This window comes from Zootoca vivipara, chromosome 2, assembly GCF_965207765.1.
Source record: "Zootoca vivipara chromosome 2, rZooViv2.hap1.1, whole genome shotgun sequence".
NCBI lineage: Eukaryota > Metazoa > Chordata > Lepidosauria > Squamata > Lacertidae > Zootoca > Zootoca vivipara.
This window is the reverse complement of record NC_142584.1, coordinates 93016981-93037356: the sequence shown is the minus strand read 5'-3', so window position 1 is coordinate 93037356 and position 20376 is coordinate 93016981. Positions and strand designations below refer to the sequence as shown.

At 43.4% G+C, this 20376-nt stretch overlaps 1 protein-coding gene across 4 annotated transcripts in view; it reads right to left on the bottom strand.

The window, feature by feature from the left end:
* Positions 1-20376, bottom strand: part of SHQ1 (SHQ1, H/ACA ribonucleoprotein assembly factor) — a 79987-nt gene that overhangs the window by 41224 nt on the left and 18387 nt on the right. For all 4 annotated transcript variants that reach the window (XR_015948278.1, XM_088662388.1, XM_088662387.1 and 1 more), the window contains 4 exons: positions 17760-17914; positions 16340-16393; positions 13983-14106; positions 3819-3939 (listed from right to left, as the gene is read on the bottom strand). Coding sequence is in view for 3 of the 4 variants with exons in the window: in XM_088662388.1 (XP_088518514.1) it covers positions 3819-3939; positions 13983-14106; positions 16340-16393; positions 17760-17914 (454 nt within the window). In the remaining variant the exon portion in view is untranslated. The remainder of the gene's footprint in view (positions 1-3818; positions 3940-13982; positions 14107-16339; positions 16394-17759; positions 17915-20376) is intronic.

Here is a 20376-nt window from a genome sequence, read left to right as displayed (position 1 = left end):
GTCTATGGTCTATGAACAATAAACATGACACATGCACTGGATCGATGTAACCAGCCGTCATGAAAGGAAATACGAGTTCCATGCCGTGTTAGAATCCGTTATTACCATAAAGAGAGAAAAGGCTACTTTGAAGGTTTAAGCCAGTGCACTCTTCTCACTGATCAGAAAAAGAGAGATATGCTTCTGTCCTGGAGCATGAGAGCTAGACGAAGGAATACGATTTTCCTTCAGCGAGGGGCCAGGTCATCTTAAATCACTCCCAAGGGAAAGTATGCTTTCACTGCACCAGCTTTGGTGGTCTTCTTGAGCCAAAGCAAATGAAAAGCCAGCCTCTGCACCCTCACCTCAATTTTTTGCAGCTCATCTATTACATAGCATACCTGCCGCCTTTCAAAGATTTTCATAACTCAAGAGGGATTCCAGAGGCCCAACAAATTTATGTAAGTAATGAGGAGGGAGAGGGGGGAATAAAAACCAAGCACTTAACGGAAGGGCTGGATTTTCTTTATCTATGACAGATGCCCAGCATTCCCTAACCAGCATTTAGTGCCACTTCCTAAATACTTGACCAAAAAGAAAAAAAGGGAGGAAAAACCCCTGACAAATTAATTTTAATTCTATTGTGAAAACTAAAGCAGTAACAAGGTTGACAGCAGGGGATGTTATAAGCTCGCTTAGCAGGAGGATCAAGCAAAGTGGTGACACGCTGCATGACCTCAGGGGTTAAAGATGCAATTTTCCATCTGGCCGCATCTGGCTTTTCAACATAAAATGTTGACGACACCTGCCGAGATGCCTGTATGAGCTGCCTCCGCTGCTCTCTACGTATCCGCTGCAACCTGGGAGAGCCTATTAACAGCTTCCCCCTTTCGTGTTTTGCAGATTTGTGCAATATGGCTCACCCACCCCTAATTGCTGCACTGCATACAAATAGAATGGTTTATGTGGAATGCATATAAGGGAATAATTAAAGCAATAACTATTAGAAAATTACTGGGCATGCAGTATTTGCTTTATGGTGCAGCATATGCTAAGTCTGATACTGCCAAATGCTTTCTTGAAATAAGCTGAAGGGAGGAGCTGAGAAGAGAAGAGAAGAGAAGAGAAGAGAAGAGAAGAGAAGAGAAGAGAAGAGAAGAGATGATTAGCCACATGCCATGTCTCAGACTTAAGGATGTTTTCCAGGGGGGAATATTACCATATTGACTCAAAAGTAATGCACACCTTTTGGGGGGTCAAATCACATCATGAAAATTAGGGTGCACATTATTAGATTTGATGGCACATTTACATTTGCCAGGAAATACTTTTTTGGTTTAGAAAACTGAGGTACGCGCTAAGATTCAATGGCGCATTAGAGTGGCGTAAATATGGTAATCTTTGCTCATATTTTACCACAGCAAGCAATACCCGACGTAACTAGAAAGGATATGGATTAGTATTGCCACAGGGATACAACTTAGCACAGAGGGGACAAAAATTTACTGGATCAAACTGTTTTATTATTATTTATTATTATTATTATTATTATTATTATTATTATTATTATTATTATTATTATTAAAAACACCCCACTACTATTTACTATCCCACCACCCTCTCCACTTAGCCAGAAACTGTAGTCCTGGCATTTTCTCATTCCACCAGTTGTGTCACCATGATAAATTACCTGCCCTCTTAATCTCTTTTTCAGTTCCAATAATACCATGTATTTCAATACTTTCATTCACTTTTATCCTGCAAATAGATCGTAGCTGGGTACTGGCATGGAACAAACAGACCAGAGATTTGTAGTTAAAAGCTGAAGGTAAGATAATTAATAAATCTTACTTATAATATGTGTTTCCTTGCAGCTAGGTTATTAGACTTGGTTCCGTAGTTGATGTTATTGTTGCTTAATGGTATTGATTTAAGATGTCTGGGTGCTTGTTTTAGTTTCTGTGGCCACACAAATAACCATAACCAGCTGCCCTTCGTAAGTCCACCTCAGTAAACTCACAGCCTTGTTCAACGAGCTTTACTTGACGTCTTCCTTCTGGTCAAGGTTCGCAACCCCTTTGGATAACCTTTCAGGGTTCTCCAAGGTCCTTAAACAGTCAGGAACTCGCTGCTTCCTGCAGTCAACTGACACCTACAGCCACACTGTTCTCAGTTATACCCCAAAGCTGTTGCTGGGAGCCTTCCAACTCCTCTCTTGCAGAACTTCCTCACTTCTGTCTTCTGTGATTTCAGCCTCTAGGCTGATCCCATACTCTTCAGGGATGCTGCTGCTTCAGGTTCTCACTCCAGGCTTCCTTAACGTTTCTTCAGGCTGCCCAAGCACTGAGCTTGGCTTTATATAATTATGGGCCAATAGATTTGAATGGAATGTCCGCTATGGAAGTGAGAGCTGGACCATAAAGAAGGCTGATCGCCGAAGAATTGATGCTTTTGAATTATGGTGCTGGAGGAAACTCTTGAGAGTCCCATGGACTGCAAGAAGATCAAACCCATCCATTCTTAAGGAAATCAGCCCTGAGTGCTCACTGGAAGGACAGATCCTGAAGCTGAGGCTCCAACACTTTGGCCACCTCATGAGAAGAGAAGACTCCCTGGAAAAGACCCTGATGTTGGGAAAGATTGAGGGCACAAGGAGAAGGGGATGGCAGAGGACGAGATGGTTGGACAGTGTTCTCGAAGCCACCAACATGAGTCTGACCAAACTGCAGGAGGCAGTGGAAGACAGGAGTGAGTGCCTGGTGTGCTCTGGTCCATGGGGTCACAAAGAGTCAGACATGACTAAATGACTAAACAACATAACTGACTGCTTAGATGCTACTGCCCCGTACATAAAAGTTGAAACCTTGCCTGCACATCGCTGTAACCTTATAAACAGTGGGCAACTGTGACAGTTTGACTGCCAAATGGCAGGCTGACAGCAGAATTCATATGCTATGTACTATGTATATATTATTTGGCTCTAGCCAGGAGCAAAAGACAAAGGTTTTCTTCTTCACACAGTTATTTTGCATTCTCATTTTGTATTTTTATGTTGTGAACAGCCCTGTGATCTTTGGATGAAGGGTGGTATACACATTTTAATAAATAATAACAATGATGATGATGATGATGGTGATAATTCATGAATCTCAGTGAGAAAAAGATTCAAAGCCCAGTGGTGGCAATTGTATTTGAAACCATGGAGACAAGACTTGCAAAAGACCCCATAGTTTAAGCATATCCCTTCCATCACTTTTTCAAATACTTTTACTTACCCTCAGCACAAATATGCTTATCCATATTTAGCCATGCCTTTCCTTTCTGCCACAATACTCTTTTGCTTCCAGATTTGCAAGCAATCAAGATTTTTGATTCAGAATAAATGCCTACAGATTAGGAGCCTTTATGCAAAATAAAGACACTGCGTAATCTTTTTTTGTCAGAATTTGGGAGTTCTTCATACACAATATGAAAAGCCTACAATATATCTCCTCAGCTGAATGAGTTTGTATTGTACTTTGCAAAACGCTGCTTAGCAATTTTACTTTAACGTGGTTAAGCCATTTCCCTGGTTCTCAAAATTGTCACAACACAGGAATTTTTTTTAACACTCTCAGCCTGCTTTGTGTGTGTGTGTGTGTGTGTGTGTGTGTGTGTGTGTGTGTGTGTGTACACAACTTGTCTGAAGAAAGCAAATCTTATCATCAATGTAGAATTCAATTAAAAGTTTCTGCTTTTGCCTTCCAAGAAAACAGTGCCATTTGCAATAAGGAATTTGAATACTGGATCAATCATGCCAAAATGCTTTCATCAAGAGAATGACAAGACATAAAACTTACTTGGCTTTTTGAATCCAAACACAGTAATCTGTGATATAAAGGTCATTCAGAATATATGCAGGATCATTTTCTCGAAAAATCTTGTGAATATCTAACAGACACTTCAGAACTGCACTTTTGCCTGTAAGAGAGGAAACCATATGAACGCATTTACATTTTTCATCCCCACCAGCCAGTCCTTATAAAACTCTACTTGAAAATTTGGGTAGAAGTTGACCGAACACCTTATCAGTAACATGCTATTAGTTGCAGCAAATTATCCCTTTAGAATAAATCAGTGGTTCATGAAAACCTGAGAAGTTTGCCAGCATAGTAAAACCCCTGCTTACATGTCAGAATTAAGGAAGAAGAGCAAAACTTTAGCAGGCTGGTTCACACATAATGCAAAAACACTTGCCATTATATACAAACCAGAAATAGCGGTTTAAAACAACCTCTGGTTTGAAGGTGGCTCGTTTAGGAACTGAAGGAAGCAAAAGAAGAGGCAAAGCCTCAAAATGGTACTCAAATGTAAATTTTCATCCAGTAATAATTGTCCTTGCAGGGTGTAAAACAATTAAATGTTTCTCCGAAAATAAGACACCGTCTTATATTTATTTTTCCTTAAAAAAACAAACACTATGTCTTATTTTCAGGGGATGTCTTATTTTTTTCCCCTCCTTCTCCTGCCACGGCCGGCATTGCTGCTGCGCCTATCACTATGTCTTATTTTCGGGGTATGGCTTATATTCCTTGAATGCTTAAAAATCCTGCTATGGCTTATTTTATGGCTACGTCTTATTTTTGGAGAAACAGGGTGTACTATGTGTTTTGGTTGAAGATAGCCTTCCTCAAAGTCACGTGGTAAAAGGTTCTCCTGTCAAGGCAGCGTCTCTCTGGTGTGTACCTGTCCCCAATTGCTTCAAGAATTACTTGCAACTTGCAGCAGATCCTGGTTGTAACTGAGGATTTAGTTCAGGGTTACCTCCCTGACCAACTGTGCTGTGATGGGGCCTCAAACAGGAAGAGGCAGCTTTTAAAACATGGGTGCCATTAAAAAAAAAAGGGCTTTGCAAAAGTAGAAACTAGCAAGCTGAATTTTGTCTACTGGCATAACCAGTGGAATTGCTGCAAAACGACTGGACACATTCCCAGTTCCAAAAAGGAGGCAGGCAGCGACACTACATGCCTTCTGGAGCTTCTGAATTACCCGAAGAGCACATTACAAGAATCAATCCCAGTAGTTACACAAGCATGTCACAATCTCTCCTTTCAAAGTTGGGTTCCGTAGGAGGGTGAGTGTAGGCAAGAGGGGCAGCAGCATTATTATTAACATCATTACTGTTACTGTTTATGAGATTTATGTAGTGCCCTTCATCATAAGATCTTGGGGCAGTTCACAGGATCCAATGGAAAGGGTGTGTGAGGCTGCAGGTATGCGGACCGCGAAGAGCTGGCTTCGCCAAAAGTGTAATTAGATGGGATGTGTACATCTGATGTGTCTCTTCTCTTCTTAGCGAAGAGGAGAGACTGTTAAGCAGAGAAGGAATTCCTTGCAGGGTGAGAGGCCTCTAGTCCCCAGGCAGGGGGGCAAATTCAGCCCCCCCCCCCCAAGTCTGTCTGGCACTTAGGACTCTTCACTTGTCACATCCCCTCCTCATCCCCATTTGTTCTCCCACAGGAGGCTTACTTCTTGCCCTCCTTGAGTATTTTTGCCTTGCTGGAATATGCCCTTGAATTCTTGGCTGTGTACGTATGCAAGTGTGTGCCAATGCTAGACCACTGTACAAAGGGGGGGAAATTGCCTCTGGCCTCATCCACTATTGGTACTATTGGCATATGGTCCCCCAGAAAGTTGCCCAGATGACAATGTGGCCGTCAGTCTGAAAAAAGCTCCGCAGTCCCGCCTTAAAGGGGCAGGAGAATAGAAACTTGGTTTTTCCATTACACATTGAGAGTAAAGGCTACATCTTCTTTCAGGGTTTTTTTGCTTGTCAGCGCAGGTGCCTAGATATTAATGAAATGCTCAGTTTCTCATAAGGTAACAAGACCAGTTCCTGCAATTTGGCGGACTGCTGCTATTACAGGTAACGCACCATCTCAAGACTGCTGTGGGCAGAAAAACGAAGCAAGCTTTTAAAGTGAATGAGAGCCCAGTTATACAGCTACGTTAAATTGATTTCTGAAGCACGAGACCTCTGCACTGAACAGCTTCAACCCACTTCTCCACCATCACTTCCTGCTCTCCAGAGGATTTTTCTTCCGCAGAAAGCAATGCTAAAAGTTCAAATATATCATGAAATGCTCATGGGCCGGTGGGGAGAATACAAACCTACGATTTGTCAGCATAAGCACCTGAATGAAAGTGGGGTGGGGTGGCAGTTTTCAAAGACTTTGAGCCTTGTTCTCCCTTGTAACTCCACATCAGAGCCTGAAAGGGATAAGGAATGGGCGATGTGACAAATCAAATGCTCCTTGGTTGTATTCGACTCAAAACTCCCTCTGCTGTCCAAGAATCCATGACTTGGAATATCTCCAACTGGGAGAGATTGAGACGGAACAGAATAGGTAAAAGGTCTGCAGAGAAGGAATGTGCTATAAAACAAAGTCCAGGGCTCCCTGCTGTGCAGGGAAGAAGCAAGCTAGTGAGAGAACACATGCACAAAGCTGCAAGTCAATTACTGGCCTAAGAACTAACGAGAAAACTTTGCTCTCTGTTGGGTTAGAGCTATTATGCCTGCCCTCTTCTCCACCCTAAAGCTTACTGCTGGAAAGTTGTGGAAATCAAAATTTGGCCTACATACTTCACATGAGAAAAAGTAAATGTTTGAATCACAGGCATTATTCCTAATTAGACACACTGCTTGAAGTTACGGTTTTTCAGATACATTGCCAAAGAGGCATCTAAAACAGCCGTTAGCAGAATCTGGAGGAGCAAGACTATTCAGATACCAATATTCTAAAAGCATAGCCTATCACAACTTTGTGCTCTAGGGCTGCATTCAACCCTCATTTACTCAGCTGCAATTATTGGCCATAATTAACATTAAGGGCCATCAATTTCAAAGGGTCTCCTACAAGCAGAAGTTAGTTGAACACAACCCCTAGCCTTTCATGCAAGATCCTTTTCAACAGGGAGATTTATTTGTTTACTTGTAGAAACATCCTGCTTTTCTGAAGGCTGTAGAACAGGTTCCCAGACTGCCTCCCATCCAGGCACTGACCAGTCCCAGAACTGCTCAGCTTAAGCAGAGTTATTGCCTCATGTGCCTTTGCAGTGATGCTAAGGCTAGTCCAAATAGCTTCTAGCCCAGTGAAGATACAGATCATCGGGATTAAACCCCATTGAAAGTGATGCAATGCACCATTACAGCAAACTTTAGCTAGGTTTGGGGCACAGCACTGGGCCACACTGCAAGTTAAACAGGCTGTTTTTAAAATACAGCCAGAACCTACCACACGTCTCTAAAAAAAATGAGAACGTATCTCCCCAAAATCAGCACTGTGGTGCAGAGAGTGTCCGTCGTCGTTCCCCGGACCCTCTCCTACTGAGAATGCTCAGTCCTCCTTTTGGTGTGCCATTGACCTGGGTGTTTTTGTCTCTAAATATTTTTGTACTTTTGCGAACACCGAGGTTCATCCAAGCCTGGTGATCCACTCCTCTTGTGCGCAGATGCTGCTCTAGCTAAAGAAGGATTCAGAGAGAGTGGCTTTGCGATTAAGAAGGTTGGCAACCAACATGAACGTTTTCCAAATGTTGTTAGGCTACAACTCCTACAATTCCCGCCCACCGGCTGTGCTGCTGGGACCTTGTTGGCTATGCCAAGACAGGATGTATTCTAAAAAGATATCGGGGCAAAACCACCAGCTTGGTATCAACACATTCAAAGAAGTAAGATACCAAACACTTGAGGTGAATCACCAGGCTGGTAGCTACACAAAGTCATGCAACAAGCGAGGTATGTTTACAGGTTGGATACGTTCCATCTCTGGATCAGGAGTTTGAACCAAACGTTCAGCCAAGATCAAATGCTGCTGCTATGTCTCTTTTAGTAAACTGTTGGAACTCAAAACACATTTTAATATTTTGTTGCCTGAACAATAGAACCAAATACACCTAAGATTTCATTTCCTGTTACGAAAGCTCATGAACCATGTACGAAAGTACACCCTAAGCCAATCAGTATTTCAATGCAGCAAGCTCCTTTAAAATAAATGGGATTTGCTTCGAAGAAGATGGATTTGGGTCTAGTGGAAGGATATACAGTGGTACCTCGGTTTAAGTACACAATTGGTTCCAGAAGTCTGTACTTAACCTGAAGCGTACTTAACCTGAAGCAAACTTTCCCATTGAAAGTAATGGAAAGTGGATTAATCCGTTCCAGATGGGTCCGCAGAGTACTTAAACTGAAAGTACTCAAACCGAAGCGTACTTAAACCGAGGTATGACTGTACAAAGAACCTAGGGAGAATGGGAAAGTGAGCCAGAGCACATACCTCACCTACTTTTATCAAAAGTAGTAGCAGTAGTAGTAATAATAGTAGTAGTAGTAATTTATTTATACCCCACCCATCTGGCTGGGTTCCCCCAGCCACTCTGGGCAGCGTCCAACAAAATATTAAAAATACATTAAAACATCAGTCATTAAAAACTCCCCTAAACAGGGTTGCCTTCAGATGTCTTCTAAAAGTCAGATAGTTGATTATTTCCTTGACATCTGATGGAAGGGTGTTCCACAGGGCGGGTGCCACTACCGAGAAGGCCCTCTGCCTGGCTCCCTGTAACTTCACTTCTCACAGTGAGGGAACCGCCAGAAGGCCCTTGGAGCTGGACCTCAGTGTCTGGGCTGAACGATGGGGGTGGAGATGCTGCTTCAGGTATACTGGACCGAGGCCGTTTAGAGCTTTAAAGGTCAGCACCAACACTTTGAATTGTGCTCGGAAACGTACTGGGAGCCAATGTAGGTCTTTCAAGACCGGTGTTATGTGGTCTTGACAGCTGCTCCCAGTCACCAGTCTAGCTGCCACTGCTAGCTGTCTAGATCAAACACAATCCTTACATGTGGAAACAAACTAAATACGTTCTTCCTACCGTAGCTGAAAGCATGTTTTAGCTATACAGGTTGCAGAAGAACATCTACAAAATTCATAAAATGCATCTGTGCTACTTAATTAATCTATTTTTACACCATCTCTCTATTCTAGTTTACTAATTATGTCAAAAGCCATTTTAATATTTCATGTCCTACTAACTCGCTAATCAAATGCTTATCAAATTCAACCGAGCTTGTACATGCTGCCTTTTAAAATAAGATCTAACAAGACATGAGAGGAAGGCAAAGTGTTAACATGTCAATGTCCTGCTGATCAAAGGACATGGAGCCGTAATGCACTAACATATTTTGTTCCCAAGACAAAAGTCTGCACACACACACAAAAAGACAAGCACATGCTCAGGGACCTGGATTCTTTTGTAGTGTTTCCCTAGCAACAGTGAAACTTTTAAAATTCTAAGTTTAAATAGTAATTTAGAGGTCTGGCACAAGAGCTGCAATGAAAGGCGTACTGCCTCCCATATAGCCACTGTCTTTGCTACTCATGTTTGCTACTTGGCCTGAAGATTACAGGGTCATCCACTCTCAATACTGTGTGAGTTCTTGTAGGTTAGTCAATTCAAACGCCTATCCTAAGTCCAAGCACAGACAGCCAACAGATACCACTTAAGCCTTTTCATCGAAGAATACTGAAGTGCAGTTTCTATAACATGACTAATGCAAAATATTTATCCCATCTTGCTTGCACTTCTCACCCCAGACCACCACTACAGTCCTAACCTTCAGTAGCAAGAGAGGCCTTCTTGTACTCTTAAGAATGCAAGGTTCCCATTCAAAAATGAAGTTGTAGCCCACATGGCTGCAGAATGGTGGTCCCATGTTTCTGGAACACCCTCCCTAGGAAGGTGTGCGTGGCTCCTACAATGCTGTCTTTTAAACAAGCTTTGAAGACCTCCTTATTGCAAGCTTTTAAAATCAGTATTTGGGACTGTGATGAATTGTTTTCTGTCTGTGTTAAAACTTTTCTTGTAATCTTTTTTAGGATCTCAACTTCTTTTAAAAAACAGGTTTCATTTAAGTACTTTTGTCCACTCTAGGGCATATTGCAAATGTCAGTGGTTTATTCCTCTAATTGTAGATAAATGTGGGCATGATTACACCCATTACTTATAGATACGACAGGCTTTCAGTGCACAAGTATTGACATTTTAATGCCAATTATTACTCACTTCCACTCATAATACTACATTCGTAGTACTTATCTTTACACACCATTATTAGGACTATTATTCCAACTTATTTAGTCAAATAACATGTCATTAAGTTCTCTCAAAGCATCTGGAAAATCATTATCGATCATGCTACGCACTCCTCCTTTCGCCAATGAAATAATATGAGTGGACGTGGTTAAGAACTCATTTTTGTCAACTATACACTCAAGCCCAAGTTATTTAAATTCCAACCACAACTCCAACAATCATTCAACTGAGCCAATCACATTTCATCTTAACAATGGTTTCCTGGGTAACTTTACACAATCAAAGGAAAGCATTTCCCAGTATGGAAAGAATTAAATCAGTTCCTTTTTTACTTTTTACAATGCTTATAAAAAAAAAATCCCCACAACCCACAGTTGAGCATTGTGAAGAGTAGAGAGACTGGGAGACTCAAACGGGTACAGTGATATTTTGGTTCTACCTAGTTCATTCAACAGAAGGCTTTGCTCACTGTTACAGGTGGCTTTCAACAACACATTGGGTGGCACTCAACTAAGCATTACTCAGAAGAGACCTACTGAAATTAATGGAGCTGACACAGTCATATTTATTAATTTCAAGAGGTCTACTCTGAGTAAAACTTAATGGCGTATCACCCACTGTCAGAATTTGCTACAAGCCAAATGGTCCGAGACATTTCCATTCAGTGCATATTCAGGATTATCTGTAGACAAATGATCTCATGAGCCTCAACACAGGGACAAATCCTCCTGCACCGCAGACAACGGTTGCTTGCCTTGCTTTTGTTCTTGTTTTTTAAACAGGCAAGTCATGTACCATGACATACACTACGGTTTGTTGTTGTTGTTTAGTCGTTTAGTCGTGTCCGACTCTTCGTGACCCGACGGACCATAGCACGCCAGGCACCCCTGTCTTGCACTGCCTCCCGCAGTTTGGTCAAACTCATGTTCGTAGCTTCGAGAACACTGTCCAACCATCTTGTCCTCTGTCGTCCCCTTCTCCTAGTGCCCTCAATCTTTCCCAACATCAGGGTCTTTTCCAAGGATTCTTCTCTTCTCATGAGGTGGCCAAAGTATTGGAGCCTCAGCTTCACGATCTGTCCTTCCAGGGAGCACCCAGGGCTGATTTCCTTAAGAATGGATAGGTTTGATCTTCTAGCAGTCCATAGGACTCTCAAGAGTCTCCTCCAGCACCATAATTCAAAAGCATCAATTCTTCGGCGATCAGCCTTCTTTATGGTCCAGCTCTCACTTCCATACATCACTTCTGGGAAAACCATAGCTTTAACTATACGGACCTTTGTCGGCAAGGTGATGTCTCTGCTTTTTAAGATGCTGTCTAGGTTTGTCATTGCTTTTCTCCCAAGAAGCAGGCGTCTTTTAATTTCGTGACTGCTGTCACCATCTGCAGTGATCAAGGGGCCCAAGAAAGTAAAATCTCTCACTGCCTCCATTTCTTCCCCTTCTATTTGCCAGGAGGTGATGGGACCAGTGGCCATGATCTTGGTTTTTTTGATGTTGAGCTTCAGACCATATTTTGCGCTCTCCTCTTTCACCCTCATTAAAAGGTTCTTTAATTCCTCCTCGCTTTCTGCCATCAAGGTTGTGTCATCTGCATATCTGAGGTTGTTGATATTTCTTCCGGCAATCTTAATTCCGGCTTGGGATTCATCTAGTCCAGCCTTTCGCATGATGAATTCTGCATATAAGTTAAATAAGCAGGGAGACAATATACAACCTTGTCGTACTCCTTTCCCAATTTTGAACCAATCAGTTGTTCCATATCCAGTTCTAACTGTAGCTTCTTGTCCCACATAGAGATTTCTCAGGAGACAGATGAGGTGATCAGGCACTCCCATTTCTTTAAGAACTTGCCATAGTTTGCTGTGGTCGACACAGTCAAAGGCTTTTGCATAGTCAATGAAGCAGAAGTAGACGTTTTTCTGGAACTCTCTAGCTTTCTCCATAATCCAGCGCATGTTTGCTATTTGGTCTCTGGTTCCTCTGCCCCTTCGAAATCCAGCTTGCACTTCTGGGAGTTCTCGGTCCACATACTGCCTACGCCTGCCTTGTAGAATTTTAAGCATAACCTTGCTAGCGTGTGAAATGAGCGCAATTGTGCGGTAGTTGGAGCATTCTTTGGCACTGCCCTTCTTTGGAATTGGGATGTAGACTGATCTTCTCCAATCCTCTGGCCATTGCTGAGTTTTCCAAACTTGCTGGCATATTGGGTGTAGCACCTTAACAGCATCATCTTTTAAAATTTTAAATAGTTCAGCTGGAATATCATCACTTCCACTGGCCTTGTTATTAGCAGTGCTTTCTAAGGCCCATTTGACTTCACTCTCCAAGATGTCTGGCTCAAGGTCAGCAACCACACTACCTGGGGTGCACGAGACCTCCATATCTTTCTGGTATAATTCCTCTGTGTATTCTTGCCACCTCTTCTTGATGTCTTCTGCTTCTGTTAGGTCCTTACCACTTTTGTCCTTGATTATGGTAATCTTTCTACGAAATGTTCCTTTCATATCTCCAATTTTCTTGAACAGATCTCTGGTTTTCCCCATTCTATTGTTTTCCTCAATTTCTTTGCATTGCTCATTTAAGAAGACCCTCTTGTCTCTCCTTGCTGTTTTTTGGAAATCTGCATTCAGTTTCCTGTATCTTTCCCTATCTCCCTTGTTTTTTAAACAGGCAAGTCATGTACCATGACGATACACTACGGTTATCTCTTTTAACTGTTGCATTTTTATTATAATTGTTGTAAAGTGCTTTGATTTTTTAGAAATTAGAAATATTTTCATAAATAAATAACTTCTGAAAACAAGACAGTAACAGCTTAAACCTGACTTTTAAATTCGATTAAAGGCAAAGGACCCCTGACAGTTAAGTCCAGTTGTGAACGACTCTGGGGTTGTGGAGCTCATCTCGCTTTACTGGCCGAGGGAGCCGGCCGTTTGTCCGCAGACAGTTTTTCCGGGTCATGTGGCCAGCATGACTAAGCTGCTTCTGGTGAAACCAGAGCAGCGCCGTTTACCTTCCCACCGGAGCGGTACCTATTTATCTACTTGCACAAGGGTCGGCAAGGTTTACTGGCCATGGGCCGGATCACTCCCACGGAGATCGTCTGTGGGCTGGGCTGGCGCAGCGCAGTGCCAGAAATCGCATCTGCGCATGTCCGTGGCGCTGGAAATCGCGTCTGCGCATGCCCAGGTGCTGAAAATCTTGCCTCACAGAAGCGATTTCCAGTGGCTGGACATGCACAGATGCGATTTCCGGTATCTGCACATCCGCAGACACGATTTCTGGCGCCGTTTGGCAAGTCCCTGAGCTGCACTGGTTTAGTGCAGCGCGCGGGGGGCGGGGACTCGCCGAGCAGGCAGCTTGGTTCGGGGGCAGCTTGTGGGCCAGTAAAACGGCCTTCATGGGCCGACCCCTGTACTTGCACTTTGACATGCTTTCCAACTGCTAGGTTGGCAGGAGCTGGGACTGAGCAATGGGAGCTCATTCCGTCGTGGGGATTCAAACCACCAACCTTCCAATCGGTAAGCCCTAGGCTCAGTGGTTTAGACCACAGCACCCCCCGCGTCCCCATAAAAAAATTGATTAGACTATGACAATTCAGTATAAAATAGATTTGCGCTGCAATCGTACTCGTGTCTACTCAAAAATAAGACTTACTCCTAGGCAAATGCTGCAGCCTTAAGAATGTTTATAAACAGAAATAAAATGATACATTAAATTCCTAAAAAGATGCCCCATGAATAAACCTAGAGTCCTTCTATAGTAAAGTTATCCAGAACTATGCTTTTGTGAACAAATGTATTCACCACACACAAATACCCAACTAATTTGCCATAGCCAAACTGTAAAGATAAAACTTAAATATCTTACCAAGTTGTAGTATCGTAATGGTGTCATTTAAGGCCCGAGTCACTAAACTGAAGTGTCGGTAGAGTGGATAACACATAACTCTTCTCCCAAAGGACATCAGAACTTCCGAAATGCTAGTAAAACTCTGTGTGTGGAACAAACATTTTTAAAGGCCAGAATTACAAGTGGAGAAAACCTGTTTACTTCCACAGTAGTTGTAAGGCAAAAGGAAACAGCAGGTTCTTACTTTCCTATGAAATTACAGGTAGTATTGTCTTGCCAGTGAAATTCCCACATTGGAAAGTCCCAAAGCCTCATCTACAGGCCTCACACCATCATCCCCACAGTTCAGCAGGCCACAGGGCATATACCCTGATTAACCGAAATAAGCACGGCTATTAAGTTAACATTCTAAAAACGTCAAGGAGGAATATATTTGCCAATGTCCTGTAAAACGCAGCAAATCACCTGCCCCTTCTGTTCTGGCCACGATGGCAGAGCAATTATCGGAAGCTCTTATTGAGCAGAGTCTAACTTTCGCTTTACTTGACTGATGCTCTCAGCACAAGGACCTCTATTGATTTTATGTTAACTAATCTAAAATATCAGGCTTCTTGTCATCTAACCGGGGAATTAATATATCCCCGCAGCCTAAAAGGAAAAGAAATACCTTCCATCCATTAAGTTTTACCATTGGGATTTATTCATAAATGGGCCCGCTCCTATGAGAGACTCCGATTAATTCACATTTGCACGATACTCATAGGGTGAACTTATATATGTATTCTCTTCCTTCCTCCCACGCTACAATTACCTTGGTTCAAAGAGAACACAGCTATTCCTTAATACCCTTTTCAAATTAAAAAGGAACAACACATTAGAGAATGGAGCAGTTTCAACAAGAGTCCTTTTGAAAGAGCAAATATGTTTTGCCATTCTCCACTAAGAGTAAAACAAAGAGTAAAACTAAAATATGGGCAAAATGCCTAGGAAGAGAAATCTTCTTAACTGTTTTGTAGCTAGCTATCTCGAGTTGAGGCTAATCCTTCCAGGACAGGCCATCTCCCCAACTCTTGAATCTAAGAACTTGGAATATGTGACAGGATTCCCCTTCAATTTATTGGCCCACATCCAGCCCAAGCAGTCTAGCACCTGAATTGCCTTCTGTAATTCGGATGGCATGAATAGATGGAGCTGGATATCATCTGCATACTGAGGACACCCCACTCCAAATCTCCTAATGACAGCTCCCAGCAGTTTCAGTGAAGATGGTAAATAGCACAGAGGACAAGATGGAACCTTGTGACATGACTACTTTCTTGAAACAGCCTTGAAGGTAGGAGTGGACCCAGTGTAATACAGTGGCCCGAAAGGAGATAACTAAACCTGACTAAACATCAGGGAAAACTTTCTGACAGTAAGAGCTATTCAACGGTGGAATGGTTACCTTTGGGAGGCTGTGGACTCTCCTTCCTTGGAGGTTTTTAAGCAGAGGTTGGATGGCCATCTGTCATGGATGCTTTAGCTGAGATTCCTGCATTGCAGGGGGTTGGACTGAACTGCCCTTGGACTCCCTCCCAACTCTACAATTCTCTGATTCTATCACCCCAACCCCCCATCTTCCAGAGCCACTCCAGAAGGGTACCACTGTCAACAGTATCAAAAGCTGCTGAGAGATCAAGGACAATGAGCAGGCTCACACTCCCTTTTTCTTGCTCACACTCCCTCTTTCTCTCCCAGCAAATGTCATTGATCAGGGCAACCAAGGCAGTTTCAGTGTCATGACCAGGTCTAAAACCAGAATCGCCCTCTCAAGTCCTTTGTCCCCAAAGGGGATATTCACTCCTGTGCAATAGTTGCTATAACTGGGCATCTAACACTTTTGGTCTAGGGAGGTCCTCTTAAGAAGGGAAATCCCTGTTTTCAATCTGGTTGTACAGTGGTACCTCGCAAGACGAATGCCTCGTGCAACGAAAAACTTGCAAGATGAAAGCGTCTTGCAATGTTTTTGGTGCCTTGCAAGACGAAGTTTTCTATGGGGGTGCTTCGCAAGACAAAGTTTTTTGGCAGGTTTTTTTGCCACGGCAAACAAGACGAAATTACCGCAAGACGAAGCAACTCGCGGAACGAATTACTTTCGTCTTGCAAGGCACCAGTGTATTCCCAAAGATTGAAAAGATAGTATAACAATACAAATGAAGCTACAAGTAGAGATGGCATTGGGAGAACCAATAAAATACTACTAATAAAAAGCCCACCTAAGAAGAAATATCCACTTCAGAAGGGATAGGGTGAAAGGTAGCAGTAAACCTTTTCCAGATATGCCTCTGTTTAACATGTATTGCCCTATCCATAAACTTCTTATACATTCATCTTACCTCCAACCAGCAGAGAGTTGAACTCAGCTTTCGTATGTTCCACGGAGACTCAACCTGAGAAGGAAGGGTTCAGGAAACCAAATTAGAGCACAACACTGTGTTTGTAAAAAGAAACCATTTGCACAGGAACTAAGAAACTGAAAACTGCAAGATATATTGGTTCAATTAAAGCACATTTTAGATCTCTTCCATATATTTGCAGATACTATCCAACTTCAATTCCCCTCCCCTCCACCCTCCGTATATTTTGGTGTTAGACATTTGAGAACCATGATTCTTTTTTGGGGGGGGGAGATAATTAAGAGTTAATTAAGAGTACCCAGGTCAGTACTATCTCCCTGAACATGTGTGGCATGCCCATTTCTGGACCTTTATTTTTCCTTACCCTCTATGCACTGTGAACATTTTCCATCAGCCAGTTCTCTGGCTTGAGTCTCTCTTCCAAGTCTTACCTATCTACATAAATCCAGGTTTTCTAGGTCCTGGTGCTTCTTCAATCCTCCTCCCACCCAAACCTTCACCTCTAGCTCTCCGTCTCCAAAGATCGTATTCCCAGGTAGCCCACAACAGGTCTCCCCAAACGGGCAGTGGAAATGCCCATGTTGTTCTCAAGTACAGAACTATAGAAGACTTGGGGCCTTGCCTCAAGAACAGTAAAGGTAAAGGTAAAGGGACCCCTGACCATTAGGTCCAGTCGTGACCGACTCTGGGGTTGCGCGCTCATCTCGCATTATTGGCCGAGGGAGCCGGCGTATAGCTTCCAGGTCATGTGGCCAGCATGACAAAGCCGCTTCTGGCAAACCAGAGCAGCACACGGAAACACCGTTTACCTTCCCGCTGTAGTGGTTCCTATTTATCTACTTGCATTTTGACGTGCTTTTTGCCCCGTCACAGGGATTTGAACCGCCGACCTTCTGATCAGCAAGCCCTAGGCTCTGTGGTTTAACCCACAGCGCCACCTGGGTCCCTTACTGTTCTTGCCTCAAGAACAATAATTCTCAACAAATAATCTTTGCTTCCAACAAAATAATGCTCCAGAGTCTAGAAAGCATCCAAGAAAACCTGTCCCCAACAAAAGAAAAAGTAATAATAATTCAACATGTGGACAATGAAGATCCCTCAGCTGTTAGCTGTAAAATCATTTCCTCCTCCTTTCCTCTACTGCTAAATACAGCTCAGCAGAGTTGCTGTAGCAGCATCCAAAAGAGAGAGAGAGAAGAGAATACCTCACACTTTGGACTGTTAATTTCAAACAGCTGCCTGGCAAGCCACCCTAGTGATATAGCATTTCGGTCCTGCGCTTTCAACGCCAGGAACAAAGTCCGCTTTAAAAGCCCTGCCTCCCAGATGACTGAGAAATTCCCTGTAGCTATTCTAGCGGATCCACTTCACTGAAGGGGAGTAGAGGGGAGGAACTCACATTCTTTTCTCCTTCAGTGGCACAGACTTCATAGCAATAAGCCAGAAGTATATCAACTAAGCTCAGATATACTTGATGACAGGTTCTTTTATCAAGCAGGAAAGTTCTGTTGGTGAATTTTCTTAGCTGCTCTTTCTCGTCTTCCGTAAAGGAAACTAAAACAAAAACAAAAAACCACACACACACACAGGTTATTTTAACACACCATATCCATAGCCACAGTAAAAACCACATACTTGGAATTAACAAGGGTAGTATTGATGAGAACCTCTTCGCAAGCCCCAGAACTACTCCTGTGTTAAGTTCAGAATTAACCATTTGGCTTCTGCAGCACCTGCTTGCCTGTATCCATTCAGAATTAACAGAAGTTTCCTTCTGACTTTGCTCTCAACTTGCACCACATGCAGTCAAAAAAGCTGCAACTATTCCGTACTCTCGTATACAGGGACATATGACAATCTGATTTCTGTTCGGTATATTTAATAATAATAATAATAATAATAATAATAAATTTCTTACACCCCACCCACCTGACTGGGTTGCACCAGCCACTCTGGGTGGCTTCCAACAAAAATACAAAGCAAAATATAAAAGAAAAAGAAAACATTAAAAGCTTCCCGAAACAGGGCTGCCTTCAGGTGTCTACTAAATTTATACAGTTGTTTAACTCTTTGACATCTGGTGAAAAAGGCCCTCTGTCAGGTTCCCTGCAATTTCACTTCTCGCAGTGAGGGAACCACCAGAAGGCCCTCCGAGCTGGACCTCAGTGTCTGGGCTGAACAATGGGGGTGGAGACGATTCTTCAGGTATTCAAAGTGTGTAATTTTTTTAAAAAAAATAAACCCACTCTTCGGACAAAAGGGCTCTCTGAGAAGAGGGTCTTCTCGGTAGTGGTGCACTCCCTCCCATCAGATGGCAAGGAAATAAACAACTGAAGGCAACCCTGTATTGGGAAATTTTTTATGTCTAATGTTTTGCAATTTTTAATGCGCTGTAAGCCGCCCAGAGAGGCTGGGGAAACCCAGCCAGATGGGCGGGGTATAAATAAAATAACATAAATCATCATCATCATCATCATCATCATTTTAAAAAGACAGTTCCTGCACTCAGGCTTACAATCTGAAAGGCACAACGCTTAGAGCAGGCATCCCCAAACTCTGGCCCTCCAGATGTTTTGGCCTACAACTCCCATGATCCTTAGCTAAGAGGACCAGTGGTCAGGGATGATGGGAATTGTAGTCCAAAACATCTGGAGGGCCGAAGTTTGGGGATGCCTGGCTTAGAGGAAAAGGGCATGGGGAGGGAGGAAGTTAAAAACAAACTCAGGTACCTGCTTTTCAAGGCACAGAGTGGTGTCCAACTAACTTGTTCCATCACCGCAAGGATTTCCACTTGTGTAACACAACTCCCGTAAACCTCCCCCATCATGCAGCCCCCCCCCAAACAACAACAACACCAGTCACTTAGTTTCCCCAGCCTTTTGGAGCAGCTCTGGGGAGGGAACAGGGCACACCTGGGGAGACAGAGAAGAGGGGCAAAGTCCCATCGTGGAAGGATATATCGCTGCGCTGAGGGAACAAGTTCACTGGATACCGCCCACAAAACTCTTATAAAGAATCGACTCAAATTGAGATAGCTGAGGGAAAGCAAGAACCAGGGCCGTCTTAGTTATATCCGGCGCCGTGGTGCAAAGATCCCTCCCCCCCCCGGTTTCCCAGAGTTGTCGACCTTTTTACAGCACTGGCAGCAGCCTTGCAGGGCTAGAGGAGGCGGGCAGCGGCTGGAGGGCGGCTCCTCCGGTGGGGAAGAGGCAGAGGCTCCGAGCACGGCAAGGCGGAGGCGCAGCATGGCGGAGGCAGGCGATGGCAGCGAGCTGATGCTGGGAGGCGCCGCGTCCAGCCTCTGCCTCTTCCCTTGCGCCCTCCAAAACTTGGCGCCCTGGCACCCCACGCCACTTGCCTCTATGGGCAAGACGCACCTGGGAGGAACCGAAGTTCAGCAGAACTGGGAGGAGTGTCCCTCCTTCCCATCTCTCCCTCTGCTATTGCCAGGCAAAATGTCTGCTCCTAGGTGACAGCTGAGAGAGAGAACACACCAGAGGCAGTTTTGCCTAAAAGCAGAGGATGTGGTAGCAAAGCTTCTGGCAGCAAGGAAGATGCAACACTTAGGTCAGGCAAGGAATGTGGCTCAATGATGGCAGAGCATGCCAAAGCTCCCCAGGATCTATCCCCGGCACTTTTTAGCAGGCCTGGAAGAGCTCCGTTTCTGAAACCCTGGAAAACCACTGCCAGTCAATGGGAAAAATACTAAGCTAGATGGACCGCTGACCTGTCCTATGTCATTTGCCTTAGATCAAATGAAGCAGAACCACATTAGACAAAACATATCTGAGCCTGCTAGTGATGATGATGATGATGATGATGATGATAATAATAATAATAATAATTTATTATTTATACCCCACCCATATGGTTGGGTTTCCCCAGCCACTCTGGGTGGCTTCCAACAGAAACATTAAAATACACTAATTTCTTAAACATTAAAAGCCTCCCTAAACAGGGCTGCCTTCAGATGTCTTCTAAAAATCTGGTAGCTGTTTTCCTTTTTGACATCTGAT